General features: G+C 42.3%; 1 protein-coding gene across 1 annotated transcript in view; it reads right to left on the reverse strand.

The window, feature by feature from the left end:
* LOC139233676 (proto-oncogene Wnt-3) overlaps positions 1–21579 on the reverse strand; it is a 75549-nt gene that overhangs the window by 40506 nt on the left and 13464 nt on the right. Inside the window, exon 2 of the mRNA XM_070864078.1 lies at positions 10708–10949. Coding sequence (XP_070720179.1) covers positions 10708–10949 — 242 coding nt within the window. The remainder of the gene's footprint in view (positions 1–10707; positions 10950–21579) is intronic.

A 21579-nucleotide genomic window follows, 5' to 3' on the forward strand; every position in this document is an offset into this window, starting at 1 on the left:
AACTTGCATTTCACAATCTCAGGATGTCCTAAACTCTTTTCAGCCAATGAAGTGCTTTTTGAAGTGTTGTCACTGCAGTAATGTAGGAAATATGGCAGCCAATTTATGCACAGCAATGTGATAATGACCAGATAACCTGTGTTTTTTTTAAGCAATTCTGGTTAAGGGATAAATATTAGCCAGAACACTGGGGAGAAGTCCTCTGCTCTTCTTCAAAATAGCACAATGGGATATTTTATGTCCACCTGAGAGGTTTAACATCTCACCCAAAAGTCAACACTCCAACAGTGCAGTGCTCCCTCAGTTCTGCACTGGAGTGTCAGTCCAGATTGTGTGCTCAAACTTCATAAGTGGGACTTGAAGCCACAACCTTCTGACTCAGGCCAGAGTGCAGCCACTGCACCACAGCTGACAACCCATGAAAGCAAATTAAAAAACTATAATATGTTTACTACGTGTCTATCTATCTGCCAAAAGTCACCGGTTCCTCTGTAGTTCTCCATACATCGATTGCAGGAGTCATGTGCTCAGGTGGCTGCAAATACAGGACACAGGCAATATGTAGAGCCACATGGGGCAGGAACTGTCAGTTAGAGGGGTGTTCCATGAGCTGACACATATTTTGGTGGTGAGCTAAGCAATGAAAGGATGTGGTGATAATTAGTAAAGTTCAACTAGGGTGGTCAGCTGTGAGGACACGAAAGTACTTTTAACAATATCATTGGAAAGAATCTGTCACGTCTTTAAAGACGTTCCCGGCAAAGGGATATAGACATGTTTAGTGAGTGGGCAGTAAGATGGCAGATGTGGGGAAATGTGAGCTTATTCACTTTGGTAGGAAGCATAGAAAAATAGAATTATTTATAAATGGTGAGAGACTATCAAATGTTAGTGTTCTGGGAGATTTAGATGCCCTCGTACAGAGAGTTAGCATGCAGGTACAACAAGCAATTAGGAAGGCAAATGGCATGTTGGCCTTTATTGCAAGGGTTGGAGTACAAGAGTAAGGAAGTCTTGCTATAATTGTACAGGGCTTTGGTGGGACCACACTTGGAGTACTGTGCTCAGTTTTGGTCTCCTTATCTGAGGAGGTATATATTTGCCTTAGAGGCGGCGCAACGAAGATTCACTACATTAATTCCTGGGATGAGAGGGTTGTCTGGTGAGGAGAGATTGAGTGGATTGAGCCTATATTCTCTGGAGTTTAGAAGAATGAGAGGTGATCTCATAGAAAGGTATAAGAATTTCAGGGAGGTTGACAGGGTAGATGCTGAGAGATTTTTTCCCCCTGCCTGGAGAGTCTAGAATGAGAGGCATAGTCTCAGGATAAGGGGTCGGCCATTTAAGACTGAGATGTGGAGCAATTTTTTCACTCAGAGGGTTGTGATTTTCTGGAATTATTTCGCTCAAATGGCTGTGAATGCTGAATTATTGAGTATATGCAAGGCTGAGATAGATAGATATTTGGACTCTAGGGGAATCAAGGGATATGGGGATCGGGTAGGAAACTGGAGTTGAGGTTGAAGATTACCAATGATCTTATTGAATGGTGGAGCAGGTTCGAGGGGCTAGACGGTTAATTCTTACGTACTTGTTCTTTCAGCTGATTATTTCCCTCCAGATTGTTTTCTCTCTTTTATATGCAGCTCCCCAATTCTGGAGGTAAAAGGTCTGGTCTCCCAAAACTTTTCTTTTCTCTTGCCCGTTCTGGCAGACCTGCAAGGAATTTCCAGCATTTTCTCTTTTTATTTCAACTCTCTGGAGTTCCAATGTTTTTGCTTTGATTGACGTTTTACTTACAGAGGCAAAAGCTTTCATGGACTTGCGACTTACTCTCCCCTTGATGTTTCTTAACACTCCTTCCACACAGTTTTATTCAAAACTACACTGTGCATTAGACACACACAATATGTTACATCACTGTACACAACATTTTATATGAGCCTATCTGGTACATCTGCGCAGATTTGCACGTTATTTTATCGATATAACCCTACACTGTATTTTGTATGTATCTGTAGGGTGTTTTATACCATTGAATCCCAATAGACTCATTTAATTGCTCATACTGCAATTGCCCAGTATAACATTGTAGTACAGAACATATTGGGCAGCAATTTGTGGCCCTATGGGCGCATACAAGGTGTGCATGTGCCCATAGGAGCCGCACAAGTTCTGGGTTTAGGCATACGCTGCGCATACGCTAAAATCCGGAACTTATGATCTGATTCCCTTGACAGACTGCACGCATCCCCAGGAACAGGGCCTCCGTGGGCGGAGAGTTGGGCTATTTTCCCAACTTCTGCCCAGTGAATGTCCGTGAAATTCTTCCACCTGATAAGGCCTGCTTTTATCAGTGCAAGAGTTTTAAAACAAATAAAAATATATTTTTTTCATTCATTTAAATATTGTAACACAATAAGGTAAGGTTATTTTTAGCCCCTTTAAAATATTTAAATTCATTTTCAAAAAATTAAATTTTTGTTTTAATGTTTAATTATATTGTATTTTAATTCATTTTAATATGTAATTTTTATGTTAAATGCATTTTTTATGTGATCCCCATTCATTCTTAATGAAGTCTGTGCATATGGAATCCCCAAAAGTATGAATGGGGATTCCCTTCTTTGACTGGTTGAGCCAGCTTATGTGATCCCAGGGGTGCTTGTGAACCGCATGTGCCCCTGGGATATGAGGGCCTCTATGCAGGTCTATGTGTAGAGGCCCTGGAGCACAAGTTTCCATGGATCCTGAGGCAGAAGGTAAGCATGGAGCCTCCGACCGCAAATTCAGCCCCGACATGATTGAGAAAGTGATATTTCTGTTTTGAAAGAAAGGCATGCATTTATATAGCAACTTTCACAACATCCGAAAGTGCTTTACAGTTAATGAAGTACTTTTGAAGCGTAGTCACTGTTGTAGCATAGGAAACGTGGCAGTCAATTTACACACGGCAAGGTCACACAAAAAGCATGTGATAATGCCCACATTAATGATGTTGGTTGAGAGATAAATATTGGCCAGGACACCAAGGAAATCTCCCCTGCTCTTCTTTGAAATAATGCCATGCAATCTCTTACTTCTACCTAAGAGGGGGGGACAGGGTCTTAGCTTAGTGTAGCATCTTATCTGAATGACACCACCTACAAACAGTGCAGCATTCCCTCAGCACTGCACTGGAGTACCAGCCTAAATGTTGTACTCAACCTCCTGACTCAGAGATAAGAGTGCTGCCACTGAGCTGCCATATAGCATAGCTGATCTATACTGAACTGAATATTCCAAAATGCTGAGTAATTAAAACATGAATAATTAGAGACGGTTTTACACTTGGATCAGAATTCTAGGAAATCAACCTCTGTCAATGTAATGCACTCACAGATAAGGTGGAATTATATAAATAAAAGTTGTTGTATGTTCATCTGGAGCTACCAAACCTATACAATATTTTATCAATCTACACAATATTCTGCCATGTTCGTGCAATATTTGTATTTTGTACAATCTTACACAGTATTCGTCCTGGTCTATATTCCTATATATCTCAATGGGTTATCCTTATACAAATCTACACTCCAGCCCCAGCAGTGAAAGTTGGTGATATTAATGGTCGAACAATTAACAACATTCCTTTTCTGCTATTTTAGCAGAGCCGTTGACATTTAAAATAAAGAGGGTAATAAAATAAACAGGGACAGAGGAATATCATAAGATCACATTAAATGTTGACCCGTTATTACCATCTGTAGTAATATTGTTGGCTAATATCATTATACATGAACATTCTGCAAAGCTATACTGTCTATTTTTGTATTTGTTGCCCATTTCTATTGCAATTGAGTAGGTGGTAGTGAGCCGCCTTCTTGAACCGCTGCATTGCGTGTGGTGAAGGTACTCCCATAGTACTGTTAGGGAGGGAGTTCCAGGATTTTGATCCAGTGACAATGAAGGAACGGTGAAATATTTCCAAGCCACGATGGTGTGTGATTTGGAGGGGAACTTGGAGGCGATGGTGTTCCCATGCGCCTGTTGCCCTTGTCGTTCAAGGTAGTACAGGTCGGGGGTTTGGAAGGTGCTATTGAAGAAGCCTTAGCGAGTTACTGCAGTGCATTTTGTAGATGGTACACACAGCAGCCATGGTACACCGATGTGGAGAGAGTGAATGTTTAAAGTGGTGGATGGGGTGCCAATCAAGTGGGCTGCTTTGTCCTGGATGGTGTCGAGCTTTTTGACTGTTGTTGAAGCTGCACTCATCCAGGCAAGTGGAGATTATTCCATCACACTCCTGACTTGTGCCTTGTAGATGGAGGAAAGGCTTTGGTGAGTCAGGAGATGTGACACTCACCACAGAATACCCAGCCTCTGACCTGCTCTTATAGCCACAGTATTTATGTGGCTGGTCCATTTAAGTTTCTGGTCAATGGTGACCCCCAGGATGTTGATGTTGGGGACTCGGTGATGGTAATGCCGTTGAATGTGAAAGGCTCTCTTGTTGGAGCTAGTCATTGCCTGGCACTTGTGTGGCGAGAATATTACTTGCCACTTATCAGTCCAAGCCTGAATGTCGCTCAGGACTTGCTTCATGCAGGCATGAACATAAGAACATAAGAAATAGGAGCAGGAGTAGGCCATTTGGCCCCTCGAGCCTGCTCTGCCATTTAATAAGATCATGGCTGATCTGATCATGGACTCAGCTCCACTTCACCGCCCGCTCCCCATAACCCTTTATTGTCTTATCGTTCAAAAATCTGTCTATCTCCGCCTTAAATATATTCAATGACCCAGCCTCCACAGCTCTCTGGAGCAGAGAATTCCAAAGATTCATGGCCTTCTGAGAGAAGAAATTGTTCCTCATTTCTTGGGCTGCTTCATTATCTGAGGAGTTGTGAATGGAACTGAACACAGTGCAATCATCAGCAAAAATCATCACTTCTAACCTTATGATAGAGGGAAGGTCATTGATGAAGCAGCTGGGCCTAGGACACTGCCCTGAGGAACTCCTGCAGCGATATCCTGAGGCTGAGATGATTGACCTCCAACAACTGCAACCACCTTCCTTTGTGTTAGGTATGACTACAGCCAGTGGAAAGTTTTCCCCCTGATTCCCATTGACCTCAATTTTACTAGGGCTCCTTGATGCCACACTCGAACAAATGCTGCTTCGATGTCAAGTGCAATCACTCTCACCTCACCTCTGGAATTCAGCTCTTTTGTCCATGTTTAGAACAAGACTGTAATGAGGTCTGGAACCGGGTGGTCCTGGCAGAACGCAAACTGAGCATCAGTGAGCAGGTTATTGGTGAGTAAGTGCCGCTTGATAGCACTGTCGATGACACCTTCCATCACTTTGCTGCTGATGATTGAGAGTAGACTGATGGGTGGTAATTAGCCAGATTGGATTTGACCTGGTTTTTGTGGACAGGACATACCTGGGCAGTTTTCCAAATTGTCGGGTAGATGCCAGTGTTGTGGCTGTTTTGAAATAACTGAGCTAGGGGCGTAGCTAATTCTAGAGCACAAGTCTTCAGCATGACAGCCAGGATATTGTCGGAGCCCATAGCCTTTGCTGTATCCATTGCGTTCGCTGGTTCTTGATATCACGTGGAGTCAATTGAATTGGATGAAGACTGGCTTCTGTGATTGTGGGGACCTCAGGAGGAGGCTGAAATGGATCGTCCATTCGGCACTTCTGGCTGAAGATGGTAGCAAACGCTTCAGCCTTGTCCTTTGCACTCGTGTACTATGCTCTACCATCATTGAGGATGGGAATGTTCCTAGAGCCTCCTCCTCCCGTTAGTTGTTTAATGGTCCACCACCATTCACGACTGGATGTGGCAGGACTACAGAGCTTGGATCTGATCTGTTGGTTGTGGGATCGCTTAGGCTTTTAAAACTCGAGCCTGGTATCACTGAACCACAACTTTTTGATTCAGATTGTCTTCTCTCCTACTTTCTGCAACTATGGTAGTGCAACTGAGGAACTTGACTCTTCAACTGTTCGACATTAAACAAATCTACAATCTTGTCAAAAACTATACTTGTTTAACTTTAATAAATTGTCTATTTTACAGGTTCCCAAAATTGTCCTCATGAAAATAAATCTTATTATTATTTTGATTACTGTCTATGCTGATAACATTGATAAAAATTTATTTTTATTTATAAAAGCTTGATTGCAATAAACTGTAATTACTGCTTCAATAACCTTCAAAAAGAAAATGGAACAGCATTCTTGTTTATTCTATTTTCTGAACCTAAACTTGATTTTTAAAATGAACGCATATTACTTCATCTAAGTCTTTAAAAAGACATTTATTTCCATTTAAACCTCAGTTATTATGTTAATCGTGTCTCCCAAGTGTGTTGTAGCGAGAAAGTGTATGACTCTCTCATTGAGGCTATCGCACAGCAGTTTGAATTTGCATCTGGTACAGTCTAACCACAGCCAAATAGGAAGCTGCATTTCAAAGATGCTTGGGCTGCCCATTGAACCAGCTGAGAACTCATATACGTACTATCCAATATTTTTAATATTAGCGGAGCATTGATGCTTGAACTCTTCTAACATTGCTTAGGGAGTAGAGCACTTCATAAACATCCATGAAGAAAGAACTTGCATTTATATAGCACCTTTCACAGCCTCAGGATGCCCCAAAGTGCTTTACAGCCAATTAATACTTTTGAAGGGTAGTCGGTGTTGTAATGTAGGAAATGCAGCAGCCAATTTACACACAGCAACTCCTACAAACAGAAACATGATAATGACCAGATAATCTGTTTTGGTGATGTTGGTTGAGGATTAAATATTGGCCAGGACACCGGGGAGAACTCCTCTGCTTTTCTTCAAATGCTGCCATGGGATCTTTTACATCCACTTGAGAGAGCAGAGTCTCAACTGAAAGACAGGATCTCTGACAGTGCAGCACTTCCTCAGTACTATCCTGGATTATCAGCCTTGATTTTGTGTTCAGGTCACTGGAGTGGGACTTGAACTCACAATCTTCGGCCTCAGAAGCAAGAGAGCTGTTCACTATGCCATGGTTGAAACACATCCAAGCACAATGCATAGACCTCAGTGTGATTCGCAGTTGGCAGTACAACTCTGATGTGCCAGCACGGCGCATCACGCACCACAGAGACTGTTAACTGCAGCTTCATTTCTAACTCTGTTGCAAATAAAGACAAGTCAGCTGCTTTAAATATGGTCGACTGATAAAAAAAGTAACTAGGAATACAGATAACGTTGCTGCCTAACTGGGAAGTGGATGTTATGACAGGTTAGTTACTGGCCTTTCTGTCTCTTGGGACCTGGATTCAAATCCAGCACTGAGAGGTGGGATGAAAGTCTTTTTAGCCCTCTGTGAAATAAGATCAGGCAGTCACAATCTAGTTCTGAATGGAACATGTCTCTACAGCACCAAAGTGCCCCTAATGCTGAACCAATGTGCACTGTCACTCATTGGCCTAAGGACAGTTGGTGTGGGAAATAGTAAAAATAGCCAGACTAGTGCAGTCGGGAGTGCTTGATGCTGATACTGAGAGTCTGAAATAAGAGTTCAATTCCTCAGCACTAACTATCTTCACCAGATAAATCGGTAAAAAAAAGGCTGAAATCAAAAGTAACATGACTGAATAAGTCAGAAAAGAAACTGCTTATGCTCCTCTCCTAAATCCTGGCCCTAAAACATAGTTTTAATCTCTGATAACCTTAAACTTGTAATAAGGGGGTGGTTTCCTCTGTAGCATAGTCCCAAAGCAATACTAGCATTCAGCTAACCATAGAACAAGGCTCAATTAATCAACAACTTGCCTTTATAAGTTCTGATGAAAGGTCATCGGGCTGAAACATTAACTCACTTTCTCTCTCCACAGATGCTGTCTGACCTGCAGAGAGCTTCCAGCATTCTCAGTTTATATTTCAGATTTCCAGCATCCACGCTTTTGAATTTGTATTTATACAGGAATGTAGGAAAACGTCCAGTCACTTCACAGTAGCGTAATCAGACAAAAATTGACACCGAGCAAAAGGAGGAGGTATTGGGAGGGGCGACTAATAGCTTGATCAGAAGCAGGTTTTAACGGGGGTCTTAAAGGAGGAGGGGGAGAGGCGGAGAGCTTTAAGGAGGGAATTTCCAAGTATAGGGCCTAGATGGCTGAAGGCACGGCCACCAATAGTGGAGTGAAGGGAACAGGGGATGTGTAAGAGGCCAGAGTTGGAAGTCAGAGATCTCGAAGGGTTGTAGGGCTGGAGAAGATTATAGAGATAGAGAGGGGCAAGGCCTTGAAGGGATTTGAACACAAGATTGAGAATGTTGAATTGGAGGCATTGGAGAACAAGGCTTAGTCCCTAAACAATGCTACAATCCAGATAATTTCTTAACCCTAACAACAGTGCTACAATAATATTATCCTAACCAATACTATCGTATTTTTCAGTGTGCGAGTGGTCAATCTATGGAACAGGCTTCCCAGGGAGATGGTGGAAACAGATAGTGCTGATTCACTCAAATGTAAATTAGTTAGATTTCTTTCAGAAAGTAACATTTTGGGATACAGTATGTGAGTAATTTGAGACATGACATATGGTGAGTGTAGTGAGCTTGGGAGGAACAGATGACTTTGGACCACGGTTCCCAAAGCTGTCCACTACTGGGGCTTTCCTCGCCTCATGTCTGGGTCTGTTGTAGACTCATTGATCGAGATCGATCGCTGTGATTGGTCAACAACTCCATTATTGCTGGATCATGTGACTACCAGGATGGCAGAAAGTGAATTAGATGCAGCTTGGTCTTTTTTCATCTAGCGATTCCTATGTTAATTCCCTAAAATGTGCCGATAATTTTGGCCAACCCTTCAGAAGGGAGCTTTTCCCATCCTAATGAGAAATCTGCCAGTAAAAAAAAATCAGTACCTACTTGGAATAATCATAGGTGCAGATTAAAGGAACATAAAATTATTTAAGAAATTAGAGACACGTTTCAGGAAGGATTCAATTGTGTTGTGGATTGGAAGCACAAGGATGGGGAGCTGCACACTCCAACCTCTCTTACTATAGAAGAGATTCTGTTGCCAGCTCTGATCTGCTCTCACTGCCACATCGTCCAACACAACTCCAGGCTTCAGCGAGTGCCCCAAAGAGAGTCGCAAAAGAGAGATGAAAATATTGTCCCAGAATTTGCTGGAGCAGGGCATCTCATGTTAGTTAGACTTTACCTCACCCTTCAGTTTGAAATATGTTGCTGGAAATGCAAGTTGATGTATGGATAACAGCATGAGGAGGGCGACAGGGAACATGGGACCCCAGTTAATCTCCGATTAACCAATTAATTTAAAGATTAAGAAGGAAGTAGATTAATGATGGAGAAGAAAATACGGTGAATTAGAGTTTAACAAAAATGTATTTGTTGATGGGGCGTGGGCATCATTGGCAAGGCTAGCATTTATTGCCCATCCCCAGGTAAGGTATGTTCATAAGGTACAAAAAAGAAATAAAGAGGTAAAGAAAGATTGGATTAAGAAAGGGGGAAAAGAGAGACAGGAAAAGTAAGCAATTTAAACATTTTTTAAATGTTTTAATTTTAAAAGTATTTCGGAATAATGTATTGCCTCTGCAGGAGTGAGATTCCACCGTTTCAATGGTTCCCTTTCTGAGCCTCTCAGGTTGAGTGACATTGCAGGAAGATAAGCCTCGTCATTAACAGAGTCCTTATGTGGTTAAATACCTACCCTAACTTACTATGGCGAGTTTAATTCGTTTTAATAGCACAAACGCAACAATTTCTTGTCACTCACGGGGAGATTGGTGGCGAGCTCCCGTTTTCATGAGGCTAACAGCGGAGCAGTGCAAATCGTCCAGCAATGTGTGGCGATTGGCAACTCGTGGCGTATCTCTTTGCCACAAATTGCTATTTGTACCACTAATGGCGTACATATTAAACTTGCCGTTAATCCACGGCAAATTCTGGGCCATTGACGGAAGAGCTCAGACAGCTGAAGGTTTTGAAATGGGACTATTTGCGTCGGATTGTTCTGCAATAAACTCACAATCCTTATCATTCACATTCACATTTATTTTACGAGCTATGCTTGAGCAGATTTCCAATTTACGGACAATCCCTCATTTCAATGTATCGGCACATAGCAGTATTAGAACTGGCTCGCAGGTCAATTAATACCAATGGTTTAAGCACAGTGAACATTAATTCTCCATAGGAAAGTGACGGCGAGGATCCGCTTTGAAGTGCATGTAGGTTTCCTCTGGTCATAAACGGGTTACTCCAACAAATCAACAAACCAACAAACATTCAATCAACTCTCTCAGTTCAGCATCATTCACTAGTTTACTCTGAGTGCCAGTCCCCATTTCTGTAAAAAGTATTACGATTATATAGGCTAGCCGTTCCCATAACTCTTACTATTAATTTTTTTTCATGGTTTATTGAGACTGGGAAATCTGCCCTACGGGTTAAGATTGCAGTAGAATACCAATCATATTCACTAACCAAGAGTTCCTTGATTGGTTGGTTGTATTTGGAGTACAATATGAGATTCGTTCAGGAACTGCTCAGTAAATATATTTGGATATCTATTTATTTCTCTCTTCCACTCTCTGATTTCTTCCTTCCTTGCCTCGCCCCCCGCCCCGCCCCCGGTGCAGTTCTGCGTGGCCTTGTCTAATCTTGCCCGGGGTATGTCGCACTGAAATACCTTTGTCCAGCACCGGTCCGAAGATGGCCAGGTTGTCATTGATGGTGGTGCAATTCCATCTCCTGCCCCTGAACTGATGTTGGCATTCCTGGATTCCGATCTTGACTCCCTCGGCCACACTCGGCATGATCTCGATGTAGTTCCTGCAGAAGCGGAGTTGCTTCGGGACGAGGCCGGGGATGCTACCGCACAAGATGGGCTGGGAGCCGAGGGACGAGTACTGGTGTCCCAGGGCCAGAGACCTGTACAAGACAAAAGCTGGTTAAAACACTCCATTTCACCGGTCAGAAATAAAGACAAGATCTTGTAGCTACAATCTTGCATCACATTTATTCCAGTTCCAGCCAGACCATTGCATTTATTGGTTCTCAGCACAGATACGATGGGCCGAATGGGCGCCTACTGTGCGGCAGGATTATTACGGGTCCTGATGGTTTACAGCTACAATCTCCTGATGCAGTAAGGACTATCTGATCATGTCACCAGCGAATGGTTGGTTACCTTCAATTACATTTTAACCCTATGTCAAGAATCTGCAGACTAAGTGAATCCCAAACGCGCTATTTTGCCAATAACTAATTGAGTGATGTCAGAATATTCCTCGCCAGGAAATGTTTCTAATACAATTACTATCCCGTGTAATTACTTTTCTACCGGATTCAGTGTATGGTTGGCTCGTTCGTAAACACCTTTGGTATTTCTCTAGCGCCCTGTGCGGTGAAATACTTTGAGATGCTTGCATTGGAGAGAGTCCTATCTCTTTCACGATGTGTATGAAACGATGATACAACCACATACATACACACACACACACACACTGACAAGCAAGTTACGAGACATTGCAGAGGTAACGAACCAAAGGAATGTATAGACAGAAAGACTTGGATTTATATAGCGCCTTTCACGACCACCGGACGTCTCAAACCGCTTTACAGCCAATGAAGTATTTTTTGGAGTGTAGTCACTGTTGTATCGTTATAATCAAAAAGGCACCGACTGCACGGGTGCGGCGATTGGCAGGGCCCACACAGCCAGTGTCTGTTGGTGATCGCTGTGAATTCGGGCTAAAACCTAGAAGTGGAACGTTTGGGATGTCAATGGGTGCAATAAACATTCAGGGCACCTGAAATTATTCCGGAATTTAGGCTAAAAATTATAATCTTTCAAATGGGGGCTCCATTTTTATATATATATATATATATATATTGCTGTTCAACAATCAGCATTGGTCTCGTAGAACAGGGAAGCGAAAGAAAACTGGAAATTTCGACGGGAACTCGCAGGGATAATCTGTTCAATTTTATCGAACTGGGTAAATCAGACCGAGAGCCTGTCGGTGGGTCATGTACCGAGCGCCTGTGGTATAATACTTCTGCATCCTAGACTTCAGAACTCATATAACTTTATCTAATCATTGTAAAATGTTTGTAAACATCACCAATTAATATTTCTCCCTCCCGAGTTCCCATTAAATGCCCTTTTCCAAATGCAAGCGTGCCTGCGTGCTATTCTCATTCCCATCAATTTGAAAAAAAAAATTAAAGAAAATGTTGAACGTCGTTATATTCCAGTAAACTTTCTCGGGAAAAAAATCTGGTCAGATTCCCTGTCCGCTTTTTCTCATGTTCCTAAACTCCCCACTCCGGCAAAAAGAAAGGACGAGTTTTAAATCATCTAAATATTGATCGAAAAAATAGGCCTCGCTGTCGGTGCTGGAAGGTTGCGGTGTGGTATGGTCAATATTGTTAGTTGCTGATTATGCACACTGCAGCTCCAACTTTCGCCTTGGGTCCGAATTCTGGCTTCCTTCAGTTAAATTGTGTTATTAAATATGAAGGTAGTATTGACAATAGCACAGCTGATGACAGTGTGTGGACTGGAACAACGGTATAGAGGTTGTGGGTGTGTCACTGATTTATAAATGCCCGCATCCCATCCATGTACAAACACTTTTACCATCTCCCCACTGATACCTTCTGAAGGAGCTGAATTCACGCCACAAAGATGTTTTACCGGGTGACAGAAGAAAATCTACAAAATGTTTTTTCACAAACACCGGACGTCTTAAAGCGCTTTATAGCCAATGAAATACTCATTGGAGTGTATAACTATTGTTGTAGTGTGGGAAGAACAGAACTGGTTAAATAATTGGTGTCGAACTTGTTTTTGATGTGGGCGAGACCGTAGATTCCTTTACCGGTTCTTCAATAGTTCACTCGTGGAATACAGTAAATAATCCACTTTGTAATGCATGATTGTTAACCAAATGTTTAATATAACATTAATTAATCCCAATTACAAATTAATATAGTGAACAAAACAGATTTAAAGATATAAATGTAGCTGACAGTCTGCGCGAACCAGAACATCGAAAAACACCCACATGTGGTAAAAAGATATAATTGACAGCCACTCAGCCAAGTAGCTAGAAACACATTCTAACACTTGCAACATTATACATATATTAGCGTGTATACACGTAAAACACGAGCACAGTCACACATAACACAAGTTTTAAATGGATTATCAATATTTAAAATATAAGAGTTCAGAATCTTGTACCGACAGGAGAAGCACTGATGGGCTGTAGGAAATATGGCAATTTACTTTGATGCATACACACATCAACATTATTGAAACATGCATACATTCACACACACTTACATAAATATAATATACACCTACATACACACACACATACATAAATACAATAGAAACATGCATACATACCCACACACTTACATAAATATAATATACACATAGATACATTCCCACATGTGCATAGAGATATAATCGTGCCCATGCACAAATATAATCAATACATGCATATATTAATATGTATTTTATTTAGTATTTTTAAAACATAGCTACTGTAAGTGGAAGTGTAAACATGTCAATTCACTAATTATACATCCATTGGAGTTTTAGTTTTTTCTATGTACTTGAGAAAATGGACAGAGAATATTTCCTCTTCTAAATGTTAATTTATTTTTCAAACAAATTTTGACGCTAACTGAAAATCCCTACTTGTTTTAATTGATAGTTAGAAAATGCAAGTATTTCAATTACTGACAGCTGTGAGACTGTAAGAGAGAGAAAAAGAACGAGTCAAGAGACAGAGTGTCTTTTCTCATCCTGATGGGGTTAATAATACAATCGATTTGAGCTTGAAAAGCAAACAAAGTGTTTTGGTGAAAACGGAGAGCGGGTTTTGGATAGGAGAGGGGAGCAGGTTGAGAGTGCGGGTGCAGTGGTCTCGGGCCCCTCAACCTACGTCCTTGGGCAGAGTGGGGGGTGGATGGAGAGGGATTAAGGGTGAGATGAGTTGACAGCAGACAGAATGGAGTGGACATTTCAGACATTCAGTGGGTAGTTCAAAGGGCAAGAGGCAGGGGTAGTAATGAGCATGAAATGGGCTAGTGATGGGGTAGTAGTAAGGCAATGGGAATAGTCAGAATGCAAAGGGACCCACGAAGGGATGGGGAAACACAGCTCATGGGAGGGAGGGCCTGGGAAGGCAGCTGCTGAGATCGACATTGTCCCTCCAATGTCCACCAGAAATTGCAGGCTGCAGCAATCAGTAGCTCCTTCCCACGCAATCCACTACCTCACATCTGAAAGAAAGAAGAAGAAGGAAGATGGAAGATGAAGAAGAAGAAGAAGATAGGCAGGAGAAACAAAATTAAAAATTGAAAGAGAAAAAAATGAGTTGCAGAAGAGAAGGGAAAGAGAGAGAGAGGGAGAGATAAACAAAAGAGGAGAGACATAGGGAGAAACAGCAACACACAGGCAACAGTGAAAGGAAACAGAGACCATATTCTCTGACTTACCATGTGTAATGCCATGGGAGATTCACTAGTAGATATAATAGCTACATAGATAGGCACACATATATAAATTTACGCACATACATTTCCATACATGTAGATATAATAGATACATGCATACTCAGACATACAGATAATATAGTGCATACATACCCACATACCATAGATATAGATATAGTAAATGTATACATGCCTACATGCATAAATATGATACATACATACCCTCACACACATAGATATAAAGATCATCATCATAGGCAGTCCCTCGAAACGAGGATGGCTCGCTTCCACGCCAAAAAGGGATGAGTTCACAAGTGTTTCAATGAAGGACCTAATATTCCAGGTTCTGAACTACATCCTGAAGGGTGGAAGATGCCTGTGCATCTTTTTTAATGTTACACACCAGCCACCACACAGGCTTGACAAAGCTTGGTTTTGGTCCAGTGGCAAGGATTAACCAAGACAACTGGTGACCAGCTCTGTTGCACAGACCTAGTACACCCACATATCGCAGTGTGGGCTGGCCTGTGCTGCCCCTGGGCGCTCGCCTCTTCTGGGCCCGAACTCACGCCTCTCCTAGGCCCCGATCACGTCCCTATACAAACTCTCGCTGCTCCTTCGCCCTGACCTCGCGCTCCTTCACCCTGACATCACCACAACTTTGCCCCGACATTGACGCTTCAGCTGTATCTGCCCGCACTCCAATCAGCGATCTGGATTTGTGTGACATCAAATCCAGTCACCCTCTTTATAGCCATTGCCCTCCTGCAGCATTAGGGCCATTAGAGGGAGCAACATGCGGCGGTCTGGCCTTGAAAGCGGCGTGGTCCCGGCCTGCAAGACCATCAGCACGCTGGGGCCATTAGAGTGAGCAATGTGCAGTGGCCTGGTCTGGAAATTGGCGCGGTCCCGGCCTTCTGATGGTGTTGCAGGCCGGGAGCGCGCCGATTTCCGGACTGGGTCGTCGCACGTTGCTCCCTCTAATGGCTCTGGCCTGCTGATGATATAATGATACATACACACCCACGCACATATAAATATAATGATACATATATAGCCACACACATAGATACAAAAAATAGATACATAGTCACACACATCTATATCTGACAAATCTTTTTTAAATCTGCATGCACGTCCTGTCTACAAACCTTACATTCTGATGTTACATTTTTTGGGGTCACACTTTTGTGTCCATTATAAATTTCTATATCCACATTTAAAATAGATATCTCTCTTTTCAACTGGCTATTTTCACCTTGAAATGAAATGTTCAGGTCGCTTGGACACACTGTATTATGATTTCTCTATAAATTACTTAAAATGTTTTCAGAAAATTTATCATTTACTTTTTTTTACAGTCACTGAGATTGCAATTATCCAAATTAAGGTATTATACAGAATTTAAAAAATCAAAGTTATTCCTTTCACAATAACATGACTAATAAGTCAGAGACAGATAGAAGGAAAGAGACAAGCTAATAAAAAGCAGATAGCATGTCGTTCCTCATCTTATTTTGATTTATTTAATACAAAGCAGGTAGGTTGAATTTTGAAAGCAAATAAGTCTTTATTTGAGGAAAATAGATAGGAGGGGAAGAGGGAAACAGATTTAGAATGAGCAAAAGCAGACATCTGGCCTCTTGTCACCTGCCCTCAGGGTGAGCAAGTAAGAGTGAGATGGGATGGATGGAAGATTAAGAGTGAGGTGGCGGACAGCAGAGCAAGGAGAGGTGAGGATAAAGTGGGTTGTTCAAAACAGAAGAAGTGGGTTAGTGATGGGTTGGGGTTAGATGAGCAGGGTATCAATAGCAGTGAGGGTGTAATGAGGAGGTGAAGAAGTAGAGGACATGATTTAGGTTGAGGATGGCGGAAAGTAAAGCAAGGGGAAAGGCTGGAAAGGGAACCACTGAGAGCCACATTTTATGCAGAACTCCCACTGGAAATTGCAGCCTGCAGCAATCGATGGCTTTTTCTCAAAGCCTTCCACCCATAAGGAAAAATAAAAAGACAGGAGAGACGTAGAAAAGGACAGAATGATAAATAAAATGAAAAGAAAGCACAGAAAAGTTAAACATAAGAACATAAGAAGTAGGAGCAGGAGTAGGCCACCTGGCTCCTCGTGCCTGCTCCGCCATTTAACACGATCATGACTGATCTGATCATGGACTCACTTCCCTGCCCGCTCCCCATAACCCTTTATTTCCTTATCGCTCAAAAATCTGTCTATCTCTGCCTTAAATATATTCAATGACCCAGCCTCAACAGCTCTCTGGGGCAGAGAATTCCACAGATTTACAAACCTCTGAGAGAAGAAATTCCTTCTCATCTCAGTTTTAAATGGGAGGCCCCTTATTCTGAGTTTAGGCCCCCTAGTTTTAGTTTCCCCTATGAGTGGAAATATCTTTTCTGCATCCACCTTGTCAAGCCCCCTCATTATCTTATATATTTCGATGAAATCATTTCTCATTCTTCTGAACTCCAATGTGTAACCTACTCAACCTATCTTCATAAGTCAACCTCCTCATCTCCGGAATCAGCCTAGTGAACCTTCTCTGAACAAGAGAGAAGCAGTAGCAGAAGAGGAGTGGCAGAGCAATATGAAGACAATAAAGCCAGGTAAACAAGAGGCTTATTCGCTGACTTGCCATGCGTAACTCCATGTGAGATCCATGTATATGTACACACACATAACAGATATATATACATACCCACATACATATAAATATTGTACATACACACCTATAGACATAATAGGTACATACCCACACTTTGACAAACATATGAAAAATAACAGGCAGGAAAAGACTAGCTGATCCATCAAGCCTGCCCCAAATTCATGATTGCTGGAGTGTTGTGACTAGATATGTTCACCCTCAACGCCCCTTCCAACCCCCAATGATCCCATGGAAGAGGAGCAATCCCAGAGAAAAATAAGGGAAAAAATGATCTGCAAAATTCCTCTCTGACCCCTTCAGCCGATCAAAACCAGTCCGAGATCACGTGGACCATGTGCCACGTGTTCATTACTTGTTAATCCATACACAATAGATACATAACTTTACACGCACACATATATATAATAGACACACACATACTCCGATATATACAGATATAACAGATATATACCCACATACATACCGATATAACAGATACATATATATATATACCTTCACATACCATTATAGATAGATATACACACTACATATAAATATGTGACTAGATAAACCAGTATAAATACTATTTCAGTTCTGAAGTCTATTACCAGCTCCTCTAATAGTCATTAAGTGTTGGCTGCGCTAAAGAACAGCCGAGGCCGGAGGCCAGAGAGGTTTATTAAACAGTTGGAGGCTTTTGTTGGACTAACACCGGCTCAGGTTTATTATTAGACAATGAAGGGCCCTGATTGGCTGGCCTTCAGTCATTAAGATATTGGATTTAAGAATAACTTCCAAACTATTATACAGGGAAAATAAAACGTCGGGGAATTAAAGTTAGGATTCCAGGGATAAAGTGAGCACTTTAAACTGCCAACAGGAAGAAAATCTAACACAAATATGGCTTAAAAGTTAATGTGCAATAGGCACCTTAACCCATCCTCTGATTAAAATGACCCTAGTGCTTATTATTACCAGGTTCTTTGAAATAGTGTGGGAACTAGAGCTCTCGCTAATATAATTAAATAGAGGAGGGCATAAAATATGGTGCAGTGTGGCACAAGGTGATTGGGCTCATAGAATAGCTGGGCTCTGGCACAGCGAGCGGTGTCAACGTGACGTCTTTCCTGGGTGTATATTCCATGAATGAATAGTTGATCAGCGCCTTTCGCTTGGGATGTGTTGGTCTTGTAAATGTATGTGAACAGTGTTCCATCAGTGATCCCACTGACAGTGAAAGCGGCTGCCATTAATGGTTTAAAAATAGGCAATAGGTGCAGGACCTTTTCCATGAGGTCACACCCGTTGTTAGAACCTCGGTGGCGTCTCAAGCCCAAAGTTTGAGGTGAGCAGAAGTTGCAACGCAGGCCTGACTTCAGTTCTGAGTTAGGTCAATAGTATACAGGTTTACTGGTGCTGTCGTGTTGATGGGACGCTCACTGCACCCCGCGGGTATTGGTGTAAGAATTCTGCAGTGAGCAGCCCATTTCCAATGGGAATAATAGCGGCAGTGTGCTGAGGAATCAGCTCCATACAAGAGGGTGAGCTTTCTGTTTGTCTGGAGTGTGCTTATAGGCTTTGGAAGCGAGAGGGAGTAAATGATCACATCAAACCATGATTCCGGCCATCACTGTAAGAGTGACAGCTTGTGAAGATAATTACTTCAACAAATGCCAGCACTGAGCTTTACAACAAATGCATTTATTTAAGGATACTTTTAAAATGTTGTATCTGCTCCAGCCCCACACCCGTCCGAGATGTCTGCGCTCTTCTAGTTCTGGCGTCTTGAGCATCCCCGATTTTAATCGCTCCACCATCAGCTACTGAGGGCCGAAGCTCTGGAATTCCCTCCCGAAACCTCTCCGCCTCTCTACTTCTCTCTCCTCCTTTAAGACGCTCCTTAAAACCTACCTCTTTGACCAAGCTTTTGGTCACCTGCCTTTATATCTCCTTATGTGGCTTGGGGTCAAATTTTGTTTCAAAACGCTCCCGTGAAGCGCCTTGCGACGTTTCACTACTTTAAAGGCGCTATATAAATGCAAGTTGTTGTTTTTTAAAAGCGGCATGTCGTAGTTTAATACATTGAAAGGTTTATAAAGGTTGTATGTTATTGAGGGAGATCAAAATATCAAGAAGGAGCCAGCGAATTGCCCCTAGGTGACAACCTTGGCTCACTGGTCGCACTCTCACCTGTCAGACAAAACGTTGTGGGTTTAAGCCCCACTCCAATCATTTAGGCTGATATTTCAGTCGATGCTGTCTTTCAGATTCAAGGTTAAACCGAGGCCAGTTCTGCCCATTCCACTAAATGTAGACGACCCCAGGGCATTATTCCACCAAGAGCAAGGAGTTTCTGGCCAAAGTTTATCCCTCAACCGACACCGCCAAAAAACTGGTGATCTAGTGATTTGCTGCTGTTTGTGGCAGCTTGCTGTGCACACGTTGCCTGCCATCTTCCCCTGCGTTACAATAGTGACTACACTTCAAAAACAAATAGTACTTCATTGACTGCGAAGTACTTTGGGACGTCCTGAGGTCTTGAAATGCGCTTTGGACATGTAAGTTCTTTTGAGGAAAAAATATACTATCAGAGTGAGGAGATGTCTGGTTTTAAACAGGCGGCTGAGCCGGTGCTTGCTGAGGACGTGGCCTCTGCTTTTCCACATGGCGACACATTACCTGAAGCACCTGTCACTCAATGGGGATGAAGAGCACTTTGTTCCGTCACACGAGCTGAATACATTGTACTCAACCAGACAAGAACAGGCACCTGTGTAAGTGATTGATAAACTGTGTACACATACTAAATTAATTGTGTCAAACACAAAGACACAACGGGTATGACTGCAAAAGTAACAAACCAGAGAGGAGATTGGAGCTGGTTTTCAAAGGAAACTTGCATATCACAGCCTGCTGGATAGACCGAGACTTCACAGTGTTCGGGGTTGATCGCTTTTGACTTTCTAACCTGACTGGGCCGCAGCAACGTAGAAATACAGCAACAACAACGTTTATTTATATAGCGCCTTTAACGTGGTAAAACGTCCAATTATATCTCCACGGTAATCACCGTGCTATGAATATTTCATCTTAAAAATTGCATTTTAAGCTTTGACTGTCAGATAGGAGGCCGTCACTGTGTGCCCCGAGTGGATTGTTCAGTGTCCTGGGCACCTTACCAGATCCCGCACCCTCTGCCTTTCCTCGCATTCATTTGCTCGGTCTCATTCCTGCCCCCAGTCAACACGTCCTGATTCGCCGTCTGTTGCTCTTAAAGGTGGCCCTTGACCCTTGACCTTGGTTTGGAAGTTTTCAAATCGGTGCAATTTTTGTACCGCCGCGTGGTTCTGTGGGCATCGAAATAGTCACACTGGCGCTGGGAAATGAAGTAAGGGCTGTTGGCCCGGCTTCTATTCGGGCAGACATCTGGCCAGAAATGTTAGTTTAGGGGGCGACAGACAGGATTGGAGCAGAGTACCCACAGACACTGGGAGCATTTTCTGGGTCCAAATTCCTCATCTACACGATTCTAAGGGATTCCCTTCCAGGAGTGAGGCGGTGTTATAATCGGTATTCTTATAATTGACCATAATATATTCCTATAACTTTATGTATTTCAGTCGCATTATTTAACCTGAGCCCTCTTCAGCAGTGCAGCCCTCTGTGTATATCCTGACTCACGTGGCAAGCAGCAATGCCCTGTTTTACCAACCTTTAGCGCTCAATATGCTGAATATATATTTCACCTTGCACTTTCAATTCGATTAGTTTGGACTATACTTTGCAATCATTTTGCCTATAACCCGAGATATTCCAATGGAGGGACGGACGGGTCGCTTTAGTCAAAGCATCTCTGGTAATGATTTTATTTTATAATCCGTCTAGGAATCCGTTCAGACATTCTACATGTTCTGTGGGGGTTTGACTCGACTCCTTAGAATACACTCTCTAATGCCATGAACAGTCAAGTATAAACCACGCGGTCGTCCCTCCGGGCCCTGCATCAGGCGCTAGATGCACTTTTCTCATTTTCCCCCTTGTAATATGACAACTTGCTTCAATCTTTGCTTGACATAAAATTGCTGGGCTTCAGAGCCTGTCGGTTGCAACTGAATCGATTTTCTGCGATTATATATAGAGAGAGATGCATATATACACACACACATACATACACGTGTGTATGTGTGGGTGTGTATTCATCTCTCTATTGTATATCAATTTACGTGTGTATGCATCTGTGTGTTTGTGTGGGTATGTTTGTGTATGTATCGCTATATGTTTGTGTATGTATCGCTATATGTGTGTGTGTATCTCTATTTGTGTGTGTGGGTATGTGTGTGCGCATGTATCTCCTCTATTTGTGTGTGTGGGTATGTGTGTGTATGTAT

The sequence above is a fragment of the Pristiophorus japonicus genome, chromosome 21 (genome assembly GCF_044704955.1).
Source record: "Pristiophorus japonicus isolate sPriJap1 chromosome 21, sPriJap1.hap1, whole genome shotgun sequence".
NCBI lineage: Eukaryota > Metazoa > Chordata > Chondrichthyes > Pristiophoridae > Pristiophorus > Pristiophorus japonicus.